Source organism: Lissotriton helveticus, chromosome 1_1 (assembly GCF_964261635.1).
Source record: "Lissotriton helveticus chromosome 1_1, aLisHel1.1, whole genome shotgun sequence".
In the NCBI taxonomy this organism is placed as follows: domain Eukaryota; kingdom Metazoa; phylum Chordata; class Amphibia; order Caudata; family Salamandridae; genus Lissotriton; species Lissotriton helveticus.
In genome coordinates this window covers 105,214,361-105,241,198 of record NC_136057.1, presented here as the reverse complement: position 1 = coordinate 105,241,198, position 26,838 = coordinate 105,214,361, and the positions used below count along the sequence as shown (strand labels likewise).

The following is a 26,838-nucleotide window of genomic DNA, read 5'->3' as shown; positions in this document are numbered from 1 at the left end:
CGATTTCTATCTGCTGTGTTTTGACAATACAAAAGTTATTTTTACATAACCTTGTGTGGAGTTCCTTTTGTGGTGTGTCTAGGATGTTGTTGCTGTTGTGTGCTGGCGCAAATTGATTTACACATTGCCTCCGAGTGTAGCCTCACTGCTCGTGCCAAGCTACCAAGGGGGTGAGCAGGGGTTATCGTGGCGTGTGACTTCCTTGCCCTGACTAGAATTGTGGTTTCTGCCTGGCTTTGGCGTCAGCCTTAGCCTACCAGAAATAGCCAGTTCTAACATGCATCATCTTCAGAGGTGGGCACGCGCCACACCTATATTGAAATAACAAATCCCCTCTAAGACCCTCTGCCTCACCTCTAAAGGGTCGAGAGGTCTAGCCCCTCACTTCATTGCAAGCCAGGTGGAAATGCATACACCCGTACAAAACCAGAGATCGCCTCACTTGAATCTACTTTCTATTCCAAAATTACAGAGGATCAGATCAGGTGGACGCAGCTTTGTGGTACAAGCTCCTTCCATTCGGATCTCTCTCCCGGTGAAAACCATTTTGAATCTAACTTCAAGTGTTGTCCCAGAAATCTGACAGCCCACAAGCCTATTCATGCTCGATTCTTCCCTGGCCTGATTGGTTGTCTCCTCTTTTATGTATTTCTGATTCAGTTCCAAGAAACCCCAGGTTGAACATAATCCTATATATGTAATGACATTAGAAGCGTTTTGTAGATCCTGTAGAGATTTGGTATGTTGGCGCGTGCTTCAGTCACTGACCTGAATATTGCAAAAGAGAGGTGTACAGTGCAAGTGAGGATGATAGCGCAGTCTTGTCTGCCAGGGTACTACAAACCTTTCATTGCTGCAAGGCTGTTACAGTATTAAATTTTTTTCATAAAAGTGTGCAATTTGAGCAGACCAAGGAAAAGACTTAAGGGTCGATTAGGATGGCGGACGGACCTGCGTCCGTCCGCCACCCCAGAGTAGGAGGGACCGTCCGCAGGGGCAGCGGCGGTCCCTCCTGTGCAATTAGGATGTGACCGCCAGGGTGGCGGTCACATCCTGTATTTTTAACATTGCGGCGGGTGCCCGCCGCAAGGTTAAAAATGAAAGCAGTGCATTTGCATGCACAAAGCGGCAGGCACCTCGAGGTGCCTGCCGCTTCGTGCACGCAAATGCAGGGGGTACCATAGGTACCCCCCATGTGCACCCCCCACCCCCCCATCACCCCTGGGGGCCCGCAACGGGCCCCCAAACAAAAGTCCGTATGCCTTTTCACGGCGGAAATGCCGCCGTGGAAAGGCATAGAAATGCTGACATCCTAATATGCCTGGCGGTCATGTTAGAGCTTTTCCGCTGCGGTCGGAAAGCGACGGCGGCGGAAAAGCTGCGGACGGTCTTCCTGACCCCCCAGCCATCCTAATCTGGTGGGGGGTCTGTGAAGGCTCTGCAGCGGTTTTTCCGCATCCTCTGGGCCGGCGGACTCTTCCGCCGGCCCGGAGGATGCGGAAAAAACGCTATCCTAATGAGGGCCATAGTGTTGAAAATGCATTTCAAATCCGTGCGTTTCATAATATATGAACTATGTTATGGATATTGTTAAATTTGAATGATTGAATTTTTTTCTGGTTTTAGAAATTCGCAATTTCCTCTGATCACACTGTGTTAGTGAGATGGGAAGGAGTATTTTGACCTAGTTTTCCTGTGATAACGTGTTGTCTTTTCTCTTTTCCTCTCCTCTGCAGACATTGAGACTTGAACATCAATTTACCGGAATGGGGAGAAGACGGGCTCCAGGAAAGAAAGTGACAGCGCTGTCTTCACGTGAATCCGTAAGAGCCACAGTCCCATCTTATCCTCTTCATGACGTCTCAGCTTCAAGATCACGAAATGATACTCAGAGGGACAATGACCTGGAACCGCTTTCGGAGAACCTGCCCCACATTATCCTTCTATCCATGCTGGAGGAGTTGGAAGCCAAACTGGAGAACCTGATGAATACTGTGAAGGACGTACCTTCTAGAGTCGCTGGGCTGATTAACAAAATCTGGATAGAAAAGGATCAAGGTTCCCTCGATAATGCTGGAGTGACTTTGGAGGTGGTCTGTCCAGCGAGCATTAGAGATTGTACTGTTAGCCGTTCTCCTGCGACACCTCAACTGGACAGGCCAGGGGAACCGAGCTTGTGTCTTCAGCCGGTGTTCTCTGACGGGCATGAACCAAAGCAGGACTGCACGCTCTCTTCTCCAACCTATCTTCAAGGGCGTCCAGAGGAGCCAAACCTTTGTCTACAGCCAATGTTTCCATATCGATGTGACCCACAGCAGGACCAGTGCGTGCAACCTGGGTTTCCAGATGTAAACGAGTCGCAGCAGGATGAGTGCATGCATCCAGGGTTTCCAGATGTACACGAGTCAAAGCGAGAGCAGTGCCTGCAACCTGTGTTTCCAGACGTACACAAGTGGAAGCGAGACCAGTGCATGCAAACTGGGTTTCCAGATGAAAATGGAGTACAGCAGGATTGTCCTCTATCCCGGTGCCGTCAGACAGATCCTCCAGGCAGATCACTGGAGGCAAAGCGGTGTCTTCACTCGGAATGTGCTGATGGGCAGGCACCAGAGCAAGACCAGAGCGTACAGTCAGCGTTCCCAGAAGAGTGGGAGCCAGATGGGCACCTGAAGCAAGAACCATCCCCATTGTCTGCTAATAGCTGGGACCAGCAACAAAACCTCTGCCCACACCCGCTATTTCCTGAAGGACACGAACCACAGCAAAACCACCGTATACAACCCACGCTACCAGATGGGACCGGACCTGATGATCCCTTGGAGGAAGAATTGATGTGTTTTGATTTCCAAGATCCCCATGAGAACCGCAGCCTACAACTCCTGTCACCTGATGGGATGTCACCAGACGAACACTTAGAGTCTGTTCTGTTGTCCTTTGATGAGTTGGGGTCACAACAAACCCAGTGCCTCCAGCAACACCTATGCTTGAAGCAGGAACTTCCTTATGCGCAGGATTCAAACGTGAACTACGAGCTAGAATCAATGCGTCCTGAAGCACAGGAACCAGATAAAAATGACAACCTAGAAACGGCCTGTACTGATGCACACGGTTCAGATCAGAAGTACAAGCTAGGACCACTGCACACTGCGGCACAGGACCGAGAGCTAGAGTCAGTGCTTCCTGAAGCACAGGAACCAGATCAGAACAACACGGTGGAACCACTGCACCCTGAGGAGCAGGATTCAAATCGGAACTACAAGCTAGAAACTCCCTGTACTGATGCACAGGGCTCAGATCAGAACAACAAGTTACTGCACCCTCAATCACAGCATCAACATCAGAACTGCAAGGCAGAACGGCTCTGTCCAGAGGAGCGGGGTCAGTGTGTACCTCCATTATTCCTAGGACTGGATACAAATAGTGCAGATGAAGACTCAATGGAGAGAGGAAATACAAAATCACATTTATTGCCGACCAAAGCCACCCCAGGTATGTGTTTCGCTATACATGGACATGCGGAGTGTACTAACACATGTAACCTCTTTAGAATGCATATGGGCAGATTTTAGTAAGTCTCCGAGGGGATCATTTTGGCTTGGATGGAACCCCCTGAGCTATACTGACCCCCAGAGTACGAGTACACAGGGTGCAGATGTGTCCCTGCACTCTACTCTGTTTCCACACAGGACTGCATCTTTCCTGTGCAGAAACAGGCCTGGTTATGGGACTCTGCATGAGAGAAAAAGGCTAGTAGCTCCCGTCCTTCCTTGTCCGTCCCCATTCAAGGCTGAGGAACTGGAAATAGCGCTATTCATGGGAGGAATTACTGGCCGGAATCGCACTTAATAGTCGGATGCAAGTGATGTGGTGTTCATTGAGAATAGCAGACATGTGCAGGCCAGAGAGGGAACTGTGTTTCCAGTTGCACAGTTACATTGGGTAAGACGCAGTCATATCCAGTTCCTGATAGAAAAATCCTAGTCTGAATTCAGCCTCAACAGTAGGGCCGACCAGGGATGTTGTTGCCACTGCAGGGTTCTCCAGGAGTGCACACCACCTCATGGTAGACAGATACACAAAGTGATTGGTTATGTGTCACTTGTGAGTTCACCCTCCCAACCTCTAGCTCAGTAAAGAGAGTTAATTGTTTTAGGGGCAGACAAAAGTAGCCATGATCTCCCTACAGCAGCATCCTGCCTTTAGCAAACTCACTAACTGTGTAAAATGTCATCGCATCATCACACGTAACATACTGAGTTGGGGTTTGCACACCCGTAGTGTGACTGACGGATTGTGGTTCTAACCATAACTTGCAAATTTCAGGAGTTTGTTCAGCTTTCAGTCTTAACCATATATACACTTTACCCTTGTTTGTAAGTGAATTTCTGATTTTTTTTAAAGACCCATTAAGGTGTTTTAACAAAGCCATCTACAACTTCACTTTAACCATATTCAGTGAAAATATATTAGGGATAAAGTACCCCCTGCCGCACCTTCTAAGATATTGCAAGTCAACCAGTTGTTCCATAACCATATAGAGGAACGAGGAAGGCAGAATTCCTTTATAAGGTTATGGAACTCTGAGGTGACTTGCAATAATCTTATAATATGCACCAGGTGGTACTTTATCCCGTATAATACATGGTCACACCATCACTTTTCCCACAAAGCTTGGTGCGTAGCTCCTAAATATGCAGCAGCTAACATGTTTGCAAACATGAAGAATGAACATAAAACCTCTTGTGCAAAAGTAAACATTAAAAAACTGTTAGATATTTGTTGCAAAAAGATATTAGAAACAGTTCAATAAAAGTCCATTTAAAAAAAGCTGCAGTAGCTCCGAACGTGTAGAAACATACAGAAAGATTCCACCCTTCCTTTATCTAAGGAAAGTAATAAACATATTCCCTCTGCTTCTCATAATAAGCTAGTAACATACAGCAGAAGTAATAAAAGCAAAGTTCTGTTTCTTGCTTTAAACAGCTGCTTCAATTATGCTTCGTGACCTGACCTTCTTTTCACATCAGCTGCTGGCGCTGGCAGCAGGCATTGTGCCCTCAGGACTCGACTGTAATAACTTATAAAAGCCGAGTTCTGACGTCTTTTCTTCATAATCACTGACTTGGTGCATCACAAATTTCTGATTATAAAGAAATTTGAGACTGCCATTTATACAGGGATTACAGAATCCCATGTAATATAATTATATATATATATACGCATATAATAACTGGTGGTCCTGAAATTAAGCCACTAGTCCTTTAGGATAGAGCTAGCTGGACCTTTAGCCCATGAATAGTCCGTGCATCTGGACTCGTGGACCCAAATGTAAAAATATATTGGATCCGATTGGTTGAGGGAGCTTTTTCGCCCATCCATTTTGGATACTTAAACCCAAAGTTGGGTCTGCGGACCTGAAGCTCCCTGATTGGCTGGCTATATCTTGAACCATTACATGATGAAGAGGCTTGTTCCCCGCATCCTGTAAGAATACTAAAGAAGCCATAAAGAGCTGTGGTGCCATCCTGTCTCTCCCGGGCACAGGGGCTGCCTAATGTTAAAATGTAGAAAGAAATTTCTGATTTTGAGACAGAGGTTGGATTCCACATCATGACCCTTGAGGTCCGCAAACCTTAGGCAGGTGTCAGCGCAGGCACAGTAATTGGCCTTGTACCCTGGTGGACATTTGTGATGTTCATTTGCAAGGGTCCGAGAACCCCAGGAAAGTGTCTGGAAACCCTTAAAAATAAAAACATAAGCCAGGCCCTTTAGGGAATCCCCTGCTGTGCCCGGGCACCGTTGAACACCTGTGCCTGCTTGGAGTTGGCTGAGGGAACTGTTGCGTGTGTATATGATAAAAAAAGCCAGTGAAAATAAGCATTGTCAAAGCAAATAGGTGTCTCCTATCCGAAAGCTATTGACTTTGGCAATAAGTTTTAGCCATTATGTACACCAGTGTGACTGCTGTTCGGCATGGCAAAAAGTTAGTGGCATGGGGTCAGGTGGGGTAGATAGATTGGGGTAGAGTGGACTGCGGTAGATTGGAGTCAAGTGGGTTAGATTGAATTGGGATAGATTTGGGTGGAGTGGAGTAGATTGACGTGGAGTAGGATGGATTGGGGTGGATTTGAGTGGGATAGATTGGGAAAGAGTGGGGTGGAATGAGGTAGATTGGAGTAGAGTGGGGAAGACTGGAGTGGAGTAGATTAGAGTGCACAGTATTGGGGTAGTTTGGATTGCGGTACATTGGAATGGAGTAGAATGGAGTGGAGTCATTTAGAGTGGTGTAGGTTAGATTTTGTTGGGGTGGGGTAGAGGGTGGTGGAATTGATTGGAGTAGATTTGAGTCGGGTAGATTGGGATATGTACGTTTGGGGTGGAGTGGGGTAAGGTAGATTGGAGTAGGGTGGAGTGGATTAGATTAGAATGGGGTAGGTTTCGGTAGAATGGGGTGCAGTGTAATTAGATAGATTGGAGTAGAGTGTTGTGGGATAGATTAGGGTGGAGTGGAATGGGGTAGATTGGTTGGATTGTAGTGGGGTGGATTGGATGGAGTGGGTTGGAATGGATGGAGTGGAGAGGGATAGATTGGGTGGAATGGGGTAGATCGGGTGGATTGGATGGAGTGAGGTAGATTCTCTCTCTTTCTCACCCTCTCTCTCTCTCTCTCTCTCTCTCTCTCTCTCTCTCTCTCTCACTCTCTCTCTCTCCGCGCTCTTTCTTCCTTCCCTCCCACGTAGTTTGTGGTTATAAGAGTTTCTATTGAAAAGCAATTATTTCTTTGCTAATAAATTTTGACATATCTGCACGAACTTTTCAAAAAGATAGTTTTTCCGGTTTCTCTTTATTATACCATATGTGTTTATTTTTGTGGTTTTATATAGTACAATCTTGGCTGGAGGTCACTGAAGCACTTTTCTAAAGAAGACACACCAAAATGCAGATTAGATGTGCCATAAAATAACGGATAAGCAATAGACTATTCCCACAGATCACGTCAGGGGAGAAAGTTCAAACAGTTAATATCTGGATACATTGGAAAAGTGGATGCAGAAAAGCGATCACAGATTTATTATTCAAAGCGTCTCTCAAATAGGAGGATTTTGAGTTCCTTTTTAATTGTGGCAAGACTTGTGGTTGTTCAAGGTTGTTCGTGGAGGGGTGTGGCTCACTGGTTAGAGGCGGCAGACCCGGAAGCAGAGAACAGCCCGGGACCAGGGTTTAATTCCCGACGCGGCAGGGTCATGGACCAGGGTCAGCGGACTCGATAATTCTTGCCTCAGTGTCTACTCTAACCAGGGATCACACTCGGCAACTCTGGGCATTAAGCTTGCCTCATCTCTACAACGGCCCTCCACAGACGCCGGGGATGCCTGGTTTCACCTTGGAGATACCCAGAAGGGACCATCTCACAGGGAAAGCCAGGACGGGTTCCCCAGCGGTCTTCAGTGCCGGGACGCTTACGGGCAGCTGTCCCACACATTTACATTTAAAAGGTGGTTGTGGGAGGGAGTTCCAGATCCTTGTAACGCTGGCAGAGAAGGCGAGCTTTATAAAGCGTTCTTGCCTGAATGTCGCTTGTTCCAGCAGGAGGACTTTACGAATTCTTGATCCTTATTCAGATCCAGGGATTTTGAGTTTTTCAACCACGTAGGAGGGTGTGGAGTTGTGGAGGGCTTTGCGGGTGATGCATTCAGTGTTACATTGGTCTGTTGCTTCAATTGGAAGCCATTGTAGGATGCGAAGTATAGAAGATATGTGATTTAAAAACTTTGTGACCTGTCACAAAGTGGATAACTGTATGAAGCATTTCTCTCAGTGATGCTAATTTTCTCGGGGAAGGCCAGACAGGAAAGAGGTCCAATAATCCAGTCTGAAAAGTACCAGCGTATGGACTTCTAAGTTTGTCAGGCACTCTTGTGCGTTGATGAGACTTGCTTCTGAAGGTAAATGAGAATAAATATAGGTCTGTAATTGTTAAGGTTGTTCTAGTCGGCGTCTGTGTTGTTTGATGAGGGGGGTGACTTGGCAGAGTTTGAGGGAGGTTGGCATGGAGCTTCTCGAAAAGGAGGAGTTGATGATTTTGGTCCATGCAGGCGAGATATGATGTGACTGAGATTCTTGATACGCTCAGGAGGGAGGGGATGTGCGATGTTGGTTTAATGCAAGCAAATAATTTGAGCACTTCTTCTTAAAGGACATCGTCGAATTCAGTCCAACTGGCATAGTGTGAGTTTGGTGAGACGACCATTAGTTGGAGGTAGGGCCTTGGGTAGACCCTCTTTGCTAGGGGGACATCTTTGGTGTAGGGCGGAGAGATGGGTGGGTCAAGAGAGATTTCAATGTTAGATATTTTTTCAGAGAAGAATGTTGCTAACTCTTTGCAGCACATGGTAGAGTCATTTATTGAGTGTTGAGGGAAAGAGGAGGTTTGCTGTTTGATGATGTTGAGTAGGTCTTTAGGTCTGTTCCTAGAATGGTCAAGTTGTACTCAGAAGAAGGGGGATTTTTCTCTGAAGATATGTTTTTTGTATTTAATGCGTTTAGCTCCCAGTATCGCAAGATGTGTTAACAAGAGTTGTTGTCTCCAGTTTCTTTCAGCCAATCGGAGTTGTTGCCTCTTTGTTGAGGTCGTTGTTAAACCAAGATCTGGAAGGAATACTTATGATTTCTTGAGTTTCAAAGGGGATTCTATGTCAAGTAGTTCTCCCATTTTTTAGGTCGAGGGACTGTCGCTTCTCACTGCGAAGCAGTGTGGGGCGGAGTCCCGAAGAATTAATGTTTTGGAGTTAGGGGCTTTGAACCCGCCTCTCTCCTCCATTCTCCTCCATTGGCTGGCTTCCTAAACGGAGGCCAGCCATTGGAGGAGAATGGAGTCACTCCAAAAAAGCCCTGTCTCTTTCGGATTCGGGGGCGTGTTTTTTTTGTTCATTAGCCCTGTGACGTCACCCGTCACTCAGAACCCAAAAGCACGCCCCGAATCCAAAATTTTCGGATGTTTGGGGCCGCCATTTTGCTGCTCGAGCAGTGTTGGACATGAGGTAACTATCCCTTGTTCTTAATTTGCGCTGTACTTTCACACAAGGCCTTGCTGCCGCTCTAGGAAAATAAAAAGTGTTCTTAAGTGCGTAGTCTATTAAACACGGTTCCCACTGCATCAACAGTCTCAGCGACCATGGTCCACTCTCTGGGGTATTCGCCGCAGCCGGTCCTCGAGTGCATGCACAAAGCTGGGGCTGTGCCTTCCCCGCGTCGTCTGTGCGGTTCCGCCTCTCATTCTCACCCCTCCGGCTGGCTGGTGAGTGGACCTCGGGCTTTCACCGGGATGGGGAAGCCGGGCGGGCGGTCTCTCCGGGCGCCGTCTTTGCCATGGTCCACTCTCTGGGGTATTCACCGCAGCCGGTTCTCGAGTGCATGCACAAAGCTGGGGCTGTGCCTTCCCCGCGTCGTCTGTGCGGCTCCGCCTCTGATTCTCACCCCTCCGGCTGGCTGGTGAGTGGACCTCGGGCTTTCACCGGGATGGGGAAGGCAGGCGGGCTGGCTCTCCGGGAGCTGTCTTTGCCATGGTCCACTCTCTGGGGTATTCGCCGCAGCCGGTCCTCGAGTGCATGCACAAAGCTGGGGCTGTGCCTTCCCCGCATCGTCTGTGCGGCTCCGCCTCTCATTCTCACCCCTCTGGCTGGCTGGTGAGTGGACCTCGGACTTTCACCGGGATGGGGAAAGCGGGCGGGCGGGCTCTCCGGAAGCCGTCTTTGTTTCTGCGGTTGGCGCACCTTCCCCACCTCCATCGGAACGGGCTGAGAGAGCTTCTTCAGGGAATGGGGATTGGGGGAGGGCTGTAGTCTTCATGTCTGATGCCTTTCGGCAGCTCCCTACATACATACCCGCGAGCTGTGATACCAGAGATCATGCCTACCAGGATACCTATTTAGGATAGAGTTTAAGATTCGCCTTCTTAACGAACAATACAGCAAAATGAAGAAAAAGTTCACTTTTCTCCAAGAACCAGCTTACTCTCCGATGACTCGTTGAACGTATTCCTGCCTTTGAACCTGTGCAGCGCTCCGCTGCCTTTTGGCTAAGTTTGCACTCAATACCATATGCCTACTGTAGTTCTGATCTGTGCCTAACTGCCCCAGCTTGTGATACTGACCATGAGCTGCATTGATAGGATCTCTACACCTAACGCGCGTTGTCTGTTTTACTGTCACCTTTCTGGCATCAGCACTTTAGTAATTTGTGCAGATATTTCAAGGACTTTAGAAAACATTTGATTCTTAAAAGGGAGTCATTTTTAAAATGTATCTATTTACACCGGCATTACTGCCTTGCTTTTACTCGGGATACTAAGTGTCATGCAAGCCATGCAAATGTGTCATTTGGCTCAGCCTCCGAGTACGCCTTACTTCATCCTTCGCATGCACACATCGGACTGAAACGTTTACGCTTACTCTCAGATTCCCTGAGTTTATGCTTGCCACTTGATCGCTGTACACTCGCTTCCCTCAGATTCAATTATTCCCGCGAGCGGCGCGCACTGGTGTCGTCACTGCAAAAGCGCCAGCCTGGCAGCTATGGCTGCTTCCTTGAGTGTACTGTGCCGTGGGCTGGGGAGTGGTGGCTACAGCGGTGAGTAGTGAGATTGTATGCACAGGGATAAGGGGTTGCGTATGTGTTGGTAGCGTACGTTGTGTGGATAATGGTCTCCTGTGATCCTTACGTGTGGGGAGGCAGTGCTGCCTGCAGAGGGCAAACAGGAGAGTGACATTCAACTAAGAATGGGATTTTGTGACTGGGATTATGTCATAGAGGCAGCAGGATACGAGGTGATTCTGAAATTTGTAGTGTATGGCATTTGTCATGTTTCCCGGTCCAGCATTCTTTTAGATGTCATCCCAAGCACAGTGGAGCATGCTTGCTCTGTAACGCCGTTGCTGCGCCTAGGTTTTGCCTATCAACTTTAGGGAAATGCTAATCTTGTCACATTCATCAGCTGGGCCTGTGCAGTATTGCCTTCCTTCTCCTAGGGGTTAATTAGTCGTCTTTCATAGCGTGGCCTTCCAACTGCTTAATTAGCCAGAATAAAAAGGTCCTTTGTCAAAGAAGCATCTGTTGCTTGTTTTTTCTTCTGCCTCGTGATTTTTAAATCGATTCGTCGCCATTGTTTAGCGGAGTAAGGCCAGGATATTGTGCAGGTGGCTATCCCTTGCCAGCTTTGTGAGTTGCGCACCCACTTTCCTGCAGACCTGTTCGTGGATTGTGAACACTGTGCACCATCGGAAGCGTTAGTACAAAAACTCAAGAGCAAGAAATAGAACGTACACTGATCAGTGGCATGTTGTTTAAGGGTTAGTGTTAGGGAGGGATTCACCATAGAAAAAGGCAACAAAGGGAGGACTCTCAGTGGCCCAGCCCTTAAGTGCACTGTGGGTCCAATATGGCTTCCTTATGGATTCCCGGAAGGCCTCTACTACCTACTATAGGGAGGAGGGGTATTTACTGTGGCACTGGGATGAAATACTAAGGTGCAGTCCTCATACGCGATAAGCTACTTATTCATCTGTACAAAACCCCAGGCGTGCACTGTCTCCTATAATAATTATTGTAATATGCTCAATCTAAGAATACTGTGTATGAAATCATGTGTTCATGTGCTTCTAATCACCTTTAACACAATTACTTTGACTTTGGAAAGAAAAGCTTAACTGAGAGGGAAAAAATGTGAGAACATTGGAATTGTTGTGCCCGCATACTTCATGTTTTTTTGACTCTCAACAGATTATGGCAAAGGGTGTGCTTGCTGCATAAAAAACCTTGGAATGAGTTTACTTCAACACAGATGTCGAAATCATGGCATGTCTTGCCTATTTCTGAATACACAGGAACAATTATTTTGCAATTACTAATGTTCTATGGTGAAAGTGCACCCATGCTGAAGAGTGGTGCAACTCCAGTGGGGTGCTGGGCATGAAAGCCACATATGGTTGAGGGTTAAATCTTGTGGATACTTGAGTGTGCACTTTACCTGTATAAAAAGCCCCCTATTAATGCTTCAGAACTAAGCAATGTCCTCTCTCCCCACGAACCTTCAAACTTGAGTATGCTTGAGGCGTATGATAAACTTCGAGACTATTTGATTCTGAAATCCAGTTTTACTGAGAAGAGCAATTGCCTGGAAGTTTAAGTCCCTAAGAAGGTATGGTATATTTTGAGATCCGTATAAGGCGATGTGCTTTATCCCACAGCCCAAGAAGACATGTTTGGGATTGCGACGATCCTTATTAATGAAAAAGGGCTACTTCGAAGTTAATCACACTGCCTAAAGAATTGTGACAGACAGCTAAACTGTCTTCACCCTACAGTGATTTTCAAATTGGTGGGGCTTGATTCTCTCTCGTGTTATGGAACCATTCTGGTGCTTGGTGAGTGTAGAGTGCAGATTCAGAGTGTAGAGTGCAGATTCAGAGTGTAGAGTGCAGATTCAGAGTGTAGAGTGCAGATTGTGAGTGTAGAGTGCAGATTGTGAGTGTAGAGTGCAGATTGTGAGTGTAGAGTGCAGATTCAGAGTGTAGAGTGCAGATTCAGAGTGTAGAGTGCAGATTGTGAGTGCAGAGTGCAGATTGTGAGTGCAGATTGTGAGTGCAGAGTGCAGATTGTGAGTGCAGAGTGCAGATTGTGAGTGCAGAGTGCAGATTGTTTGGGTGGCTCTGTATGTGTGTGTGTGTGTGGCTTTGTGTGTGTGGCTCTGTGTGGGTGTAAATGCAATAGGTCATGCATTTGCAAGTGATTAAGCTATTGGCATTGTAAATGACAATGCCATTTATTTATGATTTAAAAAAAAAAAAAAATGTCATGAGCAATGCCAATAGCTCTACCTTTAATAATGCCGAGACCATTGCATTGTAAATGCTTGTCTGTTGTAGTGGGCGGTGAGATCATCACCTTGGAATTTTGGAACTGACTAACGCTTCTAACTCTGCCTGGGAGATTCAATGTATGTTCCTCGCTCAGTCCTTGTGCCGGGTATTTTGGGGATGGGCCTTTGGTTGGATGGCATTGAGATTAAAAAGAATTAGGTGGTGGTGAGTCCAGTCAGTGGTTAGGATAGAACGGAGGGATAAGGTGTTCTGCTTAGAGATGATTGCATCAAGGGTAGAGTCCTTGGTATGAGTTTGTTTATTGCAGTGTTGGGTGAGATCGTTCGCTTCCAGGAGGGTGGATAGGGCTTGTACTGTTGGATCATCGGCATTGTTCAAGTGCAGGTTCAGGTCTCCTAATAGAATGTCTGTGTTGCCTTTAAGGCAGTTTTGCGTTAATAGGTTTATTTAGTCCTCAACAATTTGTCATTTTTTACCAGGTGGGTGATAGATGACATGAATTTTGATAGATTGGGGTCTTTGGACAAGAGTTGAACTCCTACATATTCAAAGGTAGGGTATTTCGTGTTGAAGAATGGAGGTAAGCACAGATAGTTTTTGTGTATAATGGTTAATCCACCACCAATACGATCTTAGCGGTTGTACGGATGATTGAGAAGCCCTGTGGGTTGAGGAAATTGATAAAATAGGATGAGTGGTCGTTCAGCTGGGTTTCAGTTGGAAAGCAGAAGTCAATTTTGTGTCCTAGGATGGTTTCGGCTATTTGAGTGGCATGCTTAACTGCTGACTGACAGTTTAGTAGCATGCAGCAACGTGTAGGTAGTGATCTTGAACCAGGCTGACAGGGTTGGATGTTTGTTATTTGGGTAGGCCGCCTGGGAGGGCGAGTGGTGTTCAGGGTTCTACTCGTGCCAAGGATGACCGGGATCTGGCGGCGACAAGGCTTGCTCGGGGCATTGTCATACGTGTTGATCAGCATTTCAGCTTCCCGTAGCGTGATTTCAGTCGTGGTGCATCTATGTTTGAGTTGGTGATGGATATAGGGGATAGTTTGTCTAGGGGTAAAGGATAGGGGATCAGAGTGTATGTTTGTGGCAGGATCAGTGTTCGCTATAGATGCGTGAAGCTGGGGCAGGAAGTAGGTAATCTTTGCGTTCTTACGAGATTTCATCCAGAATAGTGTTGATTGCGAGTTCAAACTGGGCTGTTGTAGGGATCAGTTGAGTGGTGGTTGGGTCAGTGGTAGGAAGTGGAGTGTGATGGAGCTCGTCAGAGTTTGTGGCGGAGGCTAATGCAAGAGCGGCCCATGCAGGTAAGAGTGGTGAGGCTGGGTGGGGGGATTCAATAGATGACAACGAGGGGGAAATGATTTATTTAATTTTCCCTTGTCGTTGTCTGTCGCATTCCCCCAGACCCCCACTGCTCTTACCTGCACTGGCCGCTCCTGGGCTAATGTAGTATCCAAAACAACAGGTGATGGACAGAATGCAGAACAATGTCATACATTCACCCCAGTACAGAGATCTGGGCCTAAATCCATTGTTTTTTTGCTCACCATGCCTTTCCAGTTTGAACCCAGCTTTATGCAAATCAGTCTTGACACTGTGCCCAATGGGAACAGTCCAGCCCGAACTGCTAAGCCAGGTCCTCCCTGGACTGGAAACAAGCATCCAAGGACCGGTTTCGGGCTTTCAGCCCTCTTCAGCCTGGATAGCTTGATTCCAGTGGCATGGAGAGCACGGGACTCACGTCTGAGCATACCCGTCCCACTCGGGGTGACAAATGCAAAACAACAGGCGATGGACAGAATGCAGAACAATGTCATACATTCACCCCAGTACAGAGATCTGGGCCTAAATCCATTGTTTTTTTGCTCACCATGCCTTTCCAGTTTGAACCCAGCTATATGCAAATCAGTCTTGACCCTGTGCCCAATGGGAACAGTCCAGCCCGAACTGCTAAGCCAGGTCCTCCCTGGACTGGAAACAAGCATCCAAGGACCGGTTTCGGGCTTTCAGCCCTCTTCAGCCTGGATAGCTTGATTCCAGTGGCATGGAGAGCACGTAACTCACGTCTGAGCATACCCGTCCCACTAGGGGTGACAAATGCAAAACAACAGGTGATGGACAGAATGCAGAACAATGTCATACATTCACCCCAGTACAGAGATCTGGGCCTAAATCCATTGTTTTTTTGCTCACCATGCCTTTCCAGTTTGAACCCAGCTATATGCAAATCAGTCTTGACCCTGTGCCCAATGGGAACAGTCCAGCCCGAACTGCTAAGCCAGGTCCTGCCTGGACTGGAAACAAGCATCCAAGGACCGGTTTCGGGCTTTCAGCCCTCTTCAGCCTGGATAGCTTGATTCCAGTGGCATGGAGAGCACGGGACTCACGTCTGAGCATACCCGTCCCACTCGGGGTGACAAATGCAAAACAACAGGTGATGTGAGGTACTGAGTTTTTAAGAACCGGCACAGAACCGGTAACCCAGCGGTGTCAGGGTACACCCAGAGACCTCGGGTTCTTCCTGATCCAGACCACAGAAACTCAGAGTCTTCTAGGTGAAGTCAAAGATCGATTTATTGGCTGCAACCAAGGTAACAAGTGTCCTAGAAGTACAACACACGGGGAAGTATATTCTCAGGAGACTGCTCGAATTCACAAAGTCAGGCTTCTCTCTTTATACAGAATATTCGGCTTCAGGCAAACATTCTTCGAATTTGCAATATATCATTTACAGGTTTTGGTTACAAAGGAAAAGCAGAGTCATGATGACATGTACATATTTCACGTCGTGCTGCCCACAACAAATCACCCGGCAAGGCCCAACATTTCATCAGATATCGGTGGACCCCCAATAAAACAGGCACCTCCCCATCATAAAGTAAGTGAAGCAAAAAGAGTAGAGACAGATGGGAGCAAGATACGGCAGGTGTGCGCGCTGAAATGGTTTTATGGCCTGTTGAGCCTTGATGCTATCTTGTTCGGCCACTGGGAGGGGAACTGACCTAACGAGTTCGGCCTGGGGCAATGGTTCCAACTTGCACAGATCATAGGAAAGTCAATTAAGGAGTATGTGTCCTTGTGGAATTGAATTCAGCTGGATTAAGGCCTATGTAAAGGGCAACACATAAATGGAGGCCAAGGGTTCAGGACGTGAATGACGATTTCGAGGTGAAATCGTCACCCGAATATGCTGAAAATATTTGTACATGGTATGCTCGTCATTCTCGGTCTTTTGATACCAAATTCGTCATGTTTCGACGAAGTTTTAATTCTCGAGTCCAGAACGATTACATGAATCCAGAATCTTCAGAACCACAACCCCTCCTTTTGCCCTTACATAGGCAATTAATCTATCCTCATGTTAATCTGAGTCCAGATCTATATTCCTAAAGTCATTGAGATGTTGCTGTAACTGTCAGGGCCCGACTAAGCGCCTGCATTACAGCGCTAAGTGGAAGATAAGACTGTCATCTTATTCGGGCATGAAAAGACTACATTTCCCAGAAGCCTCGGCTGAGGCTACTTTAGACTGTGTGACACGCTTCCTGTTGCGTGTTATTCTGTGTTTAGGACTCGAGCAGGAGGAAGGAGGTCGCTTCTCTGCTGTATCGTGTTGGACTCCTGGGACGCTGCCGTGGTGATTTTCCGCATCAGGTAGGAGCGGTCCCCCGCCCTTCTTAGACCGTCGTTGAGCGGAGCGCTGTGGTGCTTCCCACGCGTTGCCGTTTCTCGGTGCGTGCAGTGAAGGAACTGCCGCGCTTTGCCTTTGTTTGGGTACTCGATTGAGCGGAGCGTGGTGGTATTCTACTACACGCTGCCGTTTCATAACTAGTATCGGAGAATGATTAATGATTGATTTGATTCGGAGTGAAGAGCGGAGCGGAGTGGTAGAGGGCACCACACGCCGCCGTGTCTTCTTGTACATTGAGTGTATTTCTGTCTACAATCTTTATTTCTTTACTACCTTGAGTAGGTGGTGCGCGGTGGCGGTCGCAGCTCCGTGTATCCAGAACAAGCGCTTGTTAAGGTGTGATCACACTGGTTTCATATCACTTGCGGAGCGCGGTGGCGGTCGCAGCTACGCGTTGCCGTGAGAGCATACTGTCAAGTCTAGAGGAGGTTGTGCTCTTATGGTATTAGCCTATCATAATACTATTCAACAACCTTCCGTTTTTGTTTGTTGAACCCTACCATTTTTTGTACCTGAGGACTAATATGTGACTTGGTGTTCATTTCCAAAACAGAGCGGAGTGCTGTGGTTTTTGCTTCCCACGCATTACCGTGGTCTGTATTTTTACACATTTGCTTCTATACTTTTCCCCCTCAGTCCAGTTAATCTTTTATGGTGGAAACCCACACCCGGAACTCCTTATTTCCAAAAGCTTAAGCTCTTACTCAGGTATGATAGGAGGTGTCTTGTCTGGTCCGTTTGTTACAGTAGTATATATGATATTGCTCTTAACCTATGTATATTCCATATAGGACTCAAGCAGAACTGACAAGAGGGGGATCAGAGAAAACCTATTTGCCAAGTCCTGCTTTTCCCCACAGGTATCTAGTTTATTAGGAAGTATGTTAGATATTAACAGTGCTGTATGAACAGTGTTCTTATCTCTGTATGTTCTGTCATTTCAGGTACTTCCCTTTCCCAGCTGTCCCCTTCCTTCCCTTCCCTGTTTATTATTTTGCATTTACCCCTCACCTAATGGCTCAAATCCTCTGTTGATAAGTTATCAGAGTGTTTGTGACGTTTGGAGGTGGGCCTTATATTCGTCATCCGGATCCTGTGGAGCGTACCTGACAGTAACATCATTCTAGTACTCAGTTCATCTCTTGATACACGCTTCCTTATACATGATGTGACGCAAAGGCCACATATTGCAGGATCACACTGTATGCATAGACAGAACAGGAAAAGAACGACTAAGACCATCCCAATGATCATTAGAATTTTCCATCCCCAGGCAGATATCAGTTCCCAGAACCATCCCATTAACGACCAATCTCCTTTATCCACATGAATAGATTCGGAAATCTTATGTAGTTTGGAGATGGCCTGGTACACTGTTGGAGCGTTATCTGGGATGAAGATACAGCAACTAGATTGGATCAATCTGCATACCCCACCTCGGTCTGCAAGTATGACATCTAAAGCGACCCTGTTCTGGAGGGTCATAAGTCGATCCGACTGGAGCTCAGCAGTCAAGTTACTAAGGGCACCAGCAGTTTCAATCACGGTGGACTCAACTACCCTTGTCAGTTGCCTTATGTTCCTGCTGTTAGCCATGGATCCCCAGAACGGCAGAAAACCCTTTGCAAAGTCCCCAAATTCTTGACCTGCAGTGTCTTCTTCACTCAAAACACCTCTAACTATCCTTGTCCTGTGGTAGTCTGCCGCTGCTGTGTAGGTGGGAGGCAACAGAAAGGAAACAAAACATGAGCCCGAAAAGTCGGGGGGCAACCATGTATAGGCTCTATCATGGCAGATGAAAAAGGTACCCTTAGCTGCTAAAAACGCAGGGGAAGTCTGAGATCCAAAAACATACGTTTCAGTACAGACACTCTTCCCTAACTGAGCCCTGGGATTTGTGCCATTACCTTGCAGACACAGATGACCCTGATGGGGTACAATCCAGATCGGGGATGATCTCTTGGCTTGCTGTTTCTCACTCAGAGTAGCTCCATATCCAGTCATGTTCCATCCTATGTATAATAGCGTCTCATCTCTCGGGATAGTCTCATAAGAAATACCTTCCTTAATCATGTCTACTATACCCTTGACTGGAGCACTTTTCCTAGGATTGTCTGTTACAGAACGCAGGGGGTAGATTTCGTGTGCATATATGAACATTGTCCTATATGCCCATACAGAACCATTGTGACTGAATGGCAGGACCAGATAAGGGATACCTTTATCCGTGGTGTGAGGCATAAGACCGCACACCCAACAGTTAGTTGTGTTCATTACAAGTTGGTGTTGGTGTAACAACTGAACAAAGGAGTTATTAATGAACTCCAATCTCCTATTTGATTCGTGGTCAGGCAGAGGGTGGAAAGAATGTGACGAAACAGTAGGAGGAGGTATGGGTGATGCAGTGGGTGCAAATGTTACACGAAAAGAGAATAAAACATAACTTATCAAAAATATCATTACACTGAATAGCATAAAAATACACAATATTATAAAACTTTTCCTTGTCATCATGTTGCACAATTCGTGCTTAAAATTAGTCCGTTTGGCAGGTCTCTCCACGTCGGGAAACTCCATCCTCTCTAAAGTGCTGCCCGCGGTGGTAGGTTGCCTCTGCTAAGGGATGCTTCTGTCAGTCTAGGGCAACTCCCTTGGACCAACCAGAACTACAGACCTAACGTCGTCAGCTGCACCCAAAGACTTTAATCAACCGCTGCCCTAGCAGCGGAACCCGGATGGCGGTTCGAAAAAACAAAAATAAGCAAGTTTCTTAGATGGGAGAGCTGCACTTTCAAAAATAGTACTTGGGAGGAAAAAGAAATATCTATTTATTAGTCCATGGATCTTGGTCTCAAATTGAAAAAGAAGTTGTTTTATTAGTTCGTTTTCCTCGGTCTCAAATTATATCGTTGTCTTCCTGGTATTGTCTGATCCTGGAACAAAAGGTCAGGCTCTGTAGTGTTCAATCGATTGGGTGGCGGCACAGCCTTGTGCAAAATGTTTTCACTTTCTCGCTCAGAGTCAGTACTTTTTACATGCAAATCATTAAAGGGGGCGGCGTGTGGCACTGTTTTAGGTTCTGGGTCAGCGGCACCCTTCTGGACCCACTGGTCAGGAGGCAGAGGGAAAGGGATCTTCTTACAATGGATCCCGTGGACCCAGTTGGTCTTCCCCTCCACCCGAACGGCTGTTCTTGTAGAAAGAAGGACGAGGTGAGGCCCGGTCCACCTGGGCTGGTCGTTCTTCGTTCTTTGAAAGTTTCGGACAAGAATCCAGGAACCGGGGTCAATGGCGTGACCCGGAGTCTCAGAGACCGGAGGCAGGGTGCTGTGAACCTGTTGATGCAAAACACGCAATTTAGCCGTCAATTCATACAGATAATCGAGCAAAACAGGGTGTTCCAGTTCACTAAATTTTGTGGGTCTAGGCACTCCCCATATGTTGGCTGGCCTGCCAAAAACTATCTCATATGGACTAAGTTTCACTCGTGAATGCACAGTCATTCTAGTGGACAGGAGTGCTAAGGGTAGAGCGTCAGGCCATTTAAGACCTGTGCTCGCTTGGATTTTGGCCAGTTTAAGTTTTAAAGTGCCATTGTAACATTCTACTAATCCAGCTGATTGGGGGTGATTTGCAGCGTGAAACTTCTGCTGAATACCTAGCCCTTCACACACTCTCTTCATCACACAACCCACAAATTCACTTCCATTATCAGACCAGACCATTCTAGGCATTCCAAACCTGGGGAAGTACTCTTTCACAAGGGCTTTTGCTGTGGACAGGGCAGTATTGTCTTTTAGGGGATAGGCTTCTACCCATCTTGAGAAGGCACAAACAACAACGAGTACGTATTTTAAATTGTTGCACCTCTCCATGTGAATGAAATCTAGCTGCAAAACCTCGAACGGATACGTAGGAGGTGCAAAATGACCAGCTGGAGTTGGGGTTCCCCTACCAGGATTGTGTTTCAGACATACCATGCAATTCTTGACAACATTCTCTGCACACTTGGGAATCCCTGAATTCTTCCATACTGGGGCCAACAACTCCCTTTCACGCTGATATGAGCCATCCCATGAGCCATTGTAACCACTGCAAGCACATATGCATCGGGTAACAACCATCTCTGATGCTCTGATAATTCAATCCAGAAACCATTTGCATCCATTCTACCCGTACTTTCTCTCCACGTGCTCAACTCTTTCTCTGTGGCCTCAGCTTGAATGGACTTCACACTCTCTATTGTGTCTTCACACATTCCAACATCACCAGTCCATCTTGCAAGGCCTGCAACATACATTTGGCTCATTACATTCTTTGCAGTTTCTTTCGCGATCTCATCAGCAAATGCATTTCCACGACCAACATCACCAGTCACCTTCTTGTGAGCACTACATTTCACAATCGCCATTTGCAGGGGCAAGGTCAGTGATTCAAGAAGCTCATTCACCAACTGACCATGCTGAATCTTAGCTCCATAAAAAAAAAAAAGTCCACATTTGTAAAGCGCACAATCACCCGTAAGGGTCTCTAGGCGCTGGGGGGCCGTCGGGAAGATTAAGCGAGCTATTGCCCAGAGTCACATGGTGCTGGGCTAACCTGCCGCCGGAGCCGGGGATCGAACCGTGGTCCCCAGATTCCAACGTCAGTCGCCCTGGCCGCAGCGCCACACCTCGCGACGTTAGGAACCCACGTTCTCTCCACAATCGCCCAAAACTGTGAGCCACTCCAAATGCATACTGACTATCAGTGTAGATAGTCACTTTCATTCCTTTGGACAATACACATGCTCTCGTGAGTGCAATTAATTCTGCTGCTTGAGCCGAATTATGTGGGACACGTGCAGCTTCAACAACTGTATGCAAAGTCGTGACAGCATATGCTTCAGTTGTGTCACCACTCGGGAGTTTAAAGCATGAACCATCCACCCATAATGTACCATCACATTCAGCAAGAGGAGTATCGGATAGATCTTCTCTCCCTTTCGTCTCTTCCTCTGTTCTGAGAAAACAATCGTGCTGTTCTGAAACATCTGATTCCTCTGCAATTGGCAACAACGTAGCTAGGTTTAAGGCACTGCACCTTTTTATGTGCACATGACTCGCTAGTAATGTCAATTCGTAACTGGACAGTCGAGCACTAGTTAAGTGCTGTGTCTTGGTTCTATTTGACAACGTGTCTACTGCATGTGGGACCATCACGACTCGTGTATTATTCATTACTAGACCAGCAGACTGTCGAATAGAAACAGCTGCTGCTGCTGTGGCTCTTAAACAACTTGGCAATGCTTTAGCTACCAGATCCAAAGTCGACGAAAAATAGGCACATGGACGCTGCCTACCTCCAAACAACTGAGTCAACACAGACAATGCACAGCCCTCTTTCTCGTGGACATATAATGTGAAAGGCTTACTGTAGTCGGGGGTACCTAACACAGGAGCCGAACACAATGCTGTGCGCAATTCGAGAAAACTTTTCTGACACTCTTCAGACCAAGGAATGGGATTGGGTGTATTTTTGCACGTTAATGCCACCAAGGGTTTGGCTAATAACGAAAAATTTGGAATCCACTGTCTACAGTACGATGTAATGCCCAAGAAAGCACGCACTTCTCTCTGTGTTCTTGGCACATTCAATTTCGCTATTGCCTGAATTCTTTCTGGGGTCAGTTTCCTTCCCTCCTTCGATAAGAGGTGACCTAAGTAGGTCACTTCTTGTCGGCAATATTGCAGTTTGGAAAGTGACACCTTGTGATGAAGATCACACAGATGAGGCAATAATGACAGCGTTGCCTTTTTACAAATTTCCTCAGTGTCTGCAGCAATGAGCAAATCATCCACGTACTGTACAAGAGTAGCACCTTCAGGTAAAACAATCGTATCAAGCTGTGTTTTTAGAGCTTGACTGTATATTGATGGACTTTCACAGTAGCCCTGAGGAGCGCGTTTAAAGCGGAAGCTGCAACCTCCTAAACTGAAGGAAAAAATATCCCTGCTTTCCTCAGCAATCGGGATGCTGAAGAAAGCGTTCTTCAGATCAATCACCGAAAACCAAGAGGCAGAAGCTGGAATCATAGTCAATAATGTGGTAATGTCGGGGACAACTGGGAATTGTGGCACAACTATTTTATTCACCTCTCTAAGATCAATCACGAATCTGTACACAGGTGGCTGGGAAGGGTCAGTTCGTTTTAAAACAGGCAGAACAGGACTATTGCAAACGTTGCCTCGTGTTTCTTCAATCACATCCTTTTCAATCAATTCGTAAACGATCGCTAGCAAAGCTTTTTCACCTTCACTCGTGATTTTGTATTGGGGAATTCGTGGCATTTTAACGTTGGCTTTCAATGTTACAACATATGGTGGAATTTCTAAAAGGCCTACATCATTAGGACCAGTGGCCCAAAGAATATCTGGAAGAAACGACAATTCTGCTGGAAGTTTATCCCTGGACAAATACATTGGAGAAACCACCGTCTTGCCTAAAGTAAGTTGTACTCCTGAAGGAGAACAGTACAAAGTCGCATACAATCTTTTCAACAAATCCAATCCTAGCAAGTTTTCACCACAACCTGTTGTCAGAATGAGGGGTGCTTCGAATTCGCAAGGACCAACAGAAAGAGACAAAGGGTCAGAAATCGGATTTCTAACTGGGGCGCCAGAAAAACCTACAGAAACGTTCATTTCGCCAGACAAAGGTGCGCCAGGGAGTTTGGAGTGCATAATAGAACCCTTTGTAGCACCAGTATCCAACAGAAAAGGCTCTGACACACCTGATGTAATCACCTCGACGTAGGGTCCACTCTGATCTACTGGAACTGAAACAACTCCCTCTCTTTGTCTATGGCTGTCCTAGCAATCATTAACCTCCAAATACTAATTTTCTGTATAATAATCATCAACATAGTATTGGGCTGTCCTGTCAGTTGCGTTGTTCTGCTGATCGAACCTATTCATAGAATTTTGTGGTGGAAGGGGACGTGCGTTCTGGGGGACGTTTCCACGTCCTCTACCTCTAGGCGCTTGCTGAACACCACGACCTCTTACACCAGAAACACCATTTGCACGTTGTAACAAAATAGGACAACTATACTTGAAATGACCTTCCTTGCAATACGAACACTGGTTGAGGCCTACAGGGACACGTGGCTGAGTGTACTCGACTCTTTGCGAGTTCCTCTGATACTGTTGAGGCTGCTGAAAATTATTCTGGTAGTGATTCTGACCATTATTGTTCTGATTACCACCACCACGTGGCGGATAGGCTTGCTGTAGCAAAACCTTTGTTTTCAGCTCTTTAGTTTTCTTTTCTACTCTATCTTTCTCGTCCTTGTCTCCATTTTCGTAATATTGTGCAGTAGCTAATATCTGCGCTGAAGATGAGACTGCCCAAGAACTTTCTGAATCCTTTAACTTTTTACACAATTCTGGAAGCAGATTGTGCACGAATTTATCGACAAACAATCTCTGACCACCTTCTGTGGTCATATCTTGACCGCTGTGGTCGACAAATGTTTCTTCAAACCTGGTGAAGAAATCTGAGACTGTTTCTTCTTTCTTCTGCTTGCATGCAGACAACTTATCCCAATTTACACGTATTGCAGGCATTATCGTTTTCATGTAATCAACTATTCTACCAGGGAGTTCTGCCATCAAAGACTCAGGCTTAGCACCACCAACTTGTCGGGCATCTGCAGCAGCAATATTAGCCCATGAATCACCTAACTCCTGATCATGATCTGTATGACGAATTTTACCCCATAGAGGCTGTGGAACAACATTCCCAAATAACATATCGATATCGGCTAAATTCATTATACATGATCCAGCAGTCTGTGACAACTCTTTGTAATACCCTGCAGGATTTTTACGCGGATCAGGTAATGTCTGTTTGAGCGCTAAAACTTCAGCTCGCTTCCATGGGACATGTACCCATACACGCTGAAAGTGTGGCAGAATAGGTGGGTTAACAGTTGTGTCGCCCTCTCTCCATTGTGGGGGGACTTCTCTCATGGGGTATTGTCGCGCCTTTTTCCTACTAAACGCACTAGGCTCAGATTGTGACCCAGAACTGCTCCCCTTACTCCGATATGATAGCAATATTTCAACCGCTTTCTCTACGTCGGGACCTACAATCATGCCCACTGTGGTAAATAAATAATTAATTACCGGTACTATTTTTCTATGCATAAAATAAAACAGATAGCTCAATAAATAAGAGGCAGGATCCGGGGTATCTGAGTCGAACAGGCTTTAATCAGGCATAAGGGAAGGGACAGGATCGGAACAGCCTGAAATAGAATGGCATGGAATGGCAGCTGCAACGTTTCATCAACATTACATAGTATATATAGGAAAACATTACAATTGCATTGAATACAGTAGGCGTAACAAGTGACAAACGTAAGATAAGAACAAATGGGCGTACAAAGAAGGCGTGTACGTAGACATGTGATGAAGACGTCACAGAAGTGTCATAAATGGGTGGATACATGGAGGGGGCTACCTGGGCAGCTGGAACCTTTAACCTAGTGGTGCGCGCAAACGGGCCATGACGTGTAACTAGGGAGAGCTGGGGGCTCTGACTTCTGCACTAGAAGAGGAGACTAAAGTCTAAGATGTCAGGACGACATGTACCTATAGCATATCTGGTATCTGGTGTTTAGAGAACATGTTGATAGAATCTAAAAGTCATCAGAGCAAAGGCTACTTGACACTAAGGCTGGTGCATGCATATATTCTTCATGTATTGCGTGTGCTATGAATCTTCTATGGATATTAATACAGTAATTCACTTGCATGGAGACAGGAAGACTAGACTATAGCTGAAGATGTTTATGCGGTTCGTTAGCTTAGGAATGTGAAGACGGAGAGCTGAACTGATAACTGTAGGCATAACATATTCTTGGCAGACAGGCAGGCAGAGCCAGGCCGGGCACCGCGCTGCGCGGCAAGAAGTAAGCGAAGGGTCAGGGATGCGGGAGGGGCTGCATCGCTCCTCGGAGTGGTTTCAGGAGACTGGAGCTTGAATCTGGTGTTCAGGCCCTTTGAGGCCTAGAAACGGGGACAATTCGATAAGTGTAACGGGCATAATGTAAAACGTTGGCAACATAGGCCTAGAAGCCTAATTCACGTTGCTTTCACGGGGACCGGATAACTGACATACTAACGTTGGACACAACTATAATTGCGTCTTTAATCGATCATAAGGGGATATATGCATATCGATCATGCACATATAACATAGGGTGGGGAACACGTAGGCACACATGACAAGGCAAAATTCAATTTTCCTCACCACTCCAAACTTAACCCGTACACGACACAACTCTTGCGGGTTGCATTCCAGATCATTGTCTTCCAAATCCTCGCAAAGGAAAACACACATCTGTTCAAAAACATATCTCTGTGTCGGTGCTTCCCATTGATGGAAGACTTCCATGACAGACTCTACATCATACTTCACGGTGTCCATAACCCTTTTCCGTGCTAAACAATTCAATGAGTCTCTCTCTTGATAGTCAGGCAGTCGACTTCGCAACTGTCTTCGTTCCATTTTAGGGGTCGTAGTAGGCGACCCAAAAAGAGGTGAGAAAAGGTTAGTGACAGTGCTGGTCATTTTCTGCCGAATGGAAGGTGAAACTGAAGGAAGGACAGGTGGAAAAACGGGGTGAGATAAGGCAGGAGCAGAGACAATAGCAGAGGAGGCATCAGGAAAAATAGAAGGAGCACTAGGCAAAATCGTAGAGGGAGCATTAGGACAAGTAGAAAGTACATTAGGCAAAATCGTAGAAGCAGGTGAGGTCGGTGGGCCTGGAGGAGGCTGCACCGTAGGGACAGGAGTCAGCTGAAGAACAGCTGATGGGTGCTGCGGAGGAATAGGAGGCACAGATTGCACAACTAAAGGTTGCAGGGGTGCCGTGGCATTTTGCGCATAGGGGGGTGGTGAACTTATAAATGCGACATTAATGGATCCTTTTCACGCTCTTTTGCTGTCTCTTGCTGAAGAGACGGCAAAACTGGATAACATTTATCTATTGCCATTTTACGTTGCCTGTGCAACTGCTCACTCATCTGCTCTTCCTCATCGTCTTTAAACTGCGTAGCAGCTTGCATTACTGAAATTCCTCCTTCTCTTTTATTTTTCTTAGCTAATTTGATTTCCTTTTGTTTGGCCTCCTTACGCCATAGGCGGAAAGAGTCAAACATCGCCGGCCGGGCTTTCTTTTTGAAAAGTTTAACTTCAAGGTTATCTAAGATTT

The 26,838-nt window shown here is 46.5% G+C and overlaps 1 protein-coding gene across 1 annotated transcript in view; it reads left to right on the top strand.

Moving 5' to 3' along the window:
• Positions 1-1,741: 1,741 nt before the first annotated feature.
• The window catches only part of LOC144767974 (uncharacterized), a 45,271-nt gene continuing 20,174 nt past the window's right edge, over positions 1,742-26,838 (top strand). The window contains exon 1 of the mRNA XM_078651339.1: positions 1,742-3,489. Within this exon, the coding sequence (XP_078507465.1) occupies positions 1,767-3,489 (1,723 nt within the window). The 5' untranslated portion in view covers positions 1,742-1,766. The remainder of the gene's footprint in view (positions 3,490-26,838) is intronic.